Source organism: Eimeria mitis, genomic scaffold, assembly GCF_000499745.2.
Source record: "Eimeria mitis Houghton genomic scaffold, Emh_scaff8201, whole genome shotgun sequence".
Lineage (NCBI taxonomy): Eukaryota > Apicomplexa > Conoidasida > Eucoccidiorida > Eimeriidae > Eimeria > Eimeria mitis.
The window spans coordinates 42-1,951 of NW_024016282.1; the positions used below are offsets into that span (position 1 = coordinate 42).

At 41.9% G+C, this 1,910-nt stretch overlaps 1 protein-coding gene across 1 annotated transcript; it reads right to left on the bottom strand.

The window, feature by feature from the left end:
- Nucleotides 1-337: 337 nt before the first annotated feature.
- Nucleotides 338-1,541, bottom strand: EMH_0094160 (uncharacterized protein; the record flags this gene model as incomplete). Its single annotated transcript, XM_038023142.1, has 4 exons — nucleotides 338-490; nucleotides 712-844; nucleotides 1,173-1,250; nucleotides 1,525-1,541. 4 exons carry the CDS (start codon nucleotides 1,539-1,541, stop codon nucleotides 338-340), a joined length of 381 nt encoding a protein of 126 aa, XP_037878996.1.
- Between the last annotated feature and the right edge of the window lie 369 nt (nucleotides 1,542-1,910).

A 1,910-nucleotide genomic window follows, 5' to 3' on the forward strand; every position in this document is an offset into this window, starting at 1 on the left:
CTTCAAAGTCTTCATCTGCATGACACGAACCTCAGGAACCATCAATAGTTCTAATCATTGACTATATCTTCCAATATCAGCTTCACTTCTTTCTGTTTGCCGTATATATATCACACCGGAAGGTTTGTTATCTTTGTGATGCATCCAGTGAGCCATTCGATTCTGCTAAGGAAAGTATAAGGGGCGGCGTTATCGAACACCTGTTACGATGATGCAACTGTTTAACCCGATATTTCTGCTGCTGCTGTGGATGCTTCCCTTCCTCCTGCTGCTGCTCTGGTAGAGGTTAGGGTTTAGGGTTTAGGGTTTAGGGTTAGGGTCTGAGGTCTCATACGGTTTAGGTACCTGTTTCGGATTCCTCTCCGCCGTAGTCATCGTCATCTTCGTCGGTTTGTATTTCTTCTTCTTGCAGTCCGCCTGTTCTCTGCGTGTTTGAATTTTCGGCGTTCTTAATGCGAATTCCCCTCTGCGTCAAGAACTCCACCAGGGGCTGTGCAAACACAACACACGGCGCGAACGAAATACCGTGCATAACAGCAACAGCAGAGCCACCGTTGCCAGCTGCATGACAACAGATGCTTCACTGTGTGTATATCTCCAGTCGCCGCAGTGAGCTTTGTTGCAGTAGGTGGCACGTGACTCAGGGATTCGGACTTTAAGTTGCTGGATTTGAACTGGCAGCAAACGAAGGAACCCGTGCTGCTCCCTTACAGTGTACTCGTTGCGGTCAATTGAAGTAAACTCGTGTTCAACACCCCCTCGGCAGGAAACAGTGAAAGCGAAGAAACGGTTGGTGGTGCTCGCACCCGTTCGGCTAAACTCCACGCTCACCACATCTTCGAATCTGAGAAAACAACGAAACCACAAACCAAACCAAATTAAGACGCTACTTGATTCGTCGAGAAAAAGCACATAGACCAAGAAAAAGCAGACTTCGAGGATAAAACTGTGATGAGCTAAGCATCGGTAAAAAAAATATATGGTTATGCATATACATAAATATTCGCCGGGTATGATGTGGAAATATATGCCATACATGTGTAGTGAAATGCGGATGCCCACAAATATACGTACAGAATAAATGCGAAAATATACAAGTGTATATACATAAGAATGCAGCAAATGCATGTTTACGCGAATATACACAAACAAATGAAGCACAAGAAACGCACCTGACAAAAATAACGGGTTTCACTATGAATAAGAAAGAACGATTGAGAGGATAAAGATGGCCGCTCTGTGCTCTGTAGCTGCAAGTAATCCCATATTGGTTTTTGACGCTCTTGAAATCTCCAGGAACAATTACACTTTTCCCGATCAACGATTTAAGAATGCGAGTTATCACGTCAAACGTCTTCCCTGAAATGAAACACAGAAAAAGTATATGAAAATAAGTATACGTAAATAAACCCAAATACAAATCAAACAGCCAGCAACGAACTAAGAATAGAAACACTCAGGGCACCAACAACAGAAAGAAATATGAAGCAGCAGTAGAAAGAACCGTAATGCATATCTCATTACTCTACTGAGTTCCGCATACCCTGAAACGTGAATGTTTTAAAGAGAAGGCGAAGTAGGAAACGATAACAGAAACAACAAGAAAAAGAAAAAAAACAAAAATAACAAGAACATAGACGAAGACATAAACACAAGCAATAAGGAGAACAACAAGAACGAGAACGCGAATGAGAGCAACGAAAACAAGAATAAAAACAAGAAAACCACAGCCATCACCACCACACCGAATTGTGATATAAACAGTAAGAAACTTCAGCCTATTTCGTTTCAGTAGAAATACCTTCGAGTTGTTTCTCTAATCCCTTTTCTTTGAGTTCAGTTTCCTCTAGATTAACTTCAACAGAAGTAACATTCTCGCTATCAAACTGCATAACAACAAAAGGGTAAGA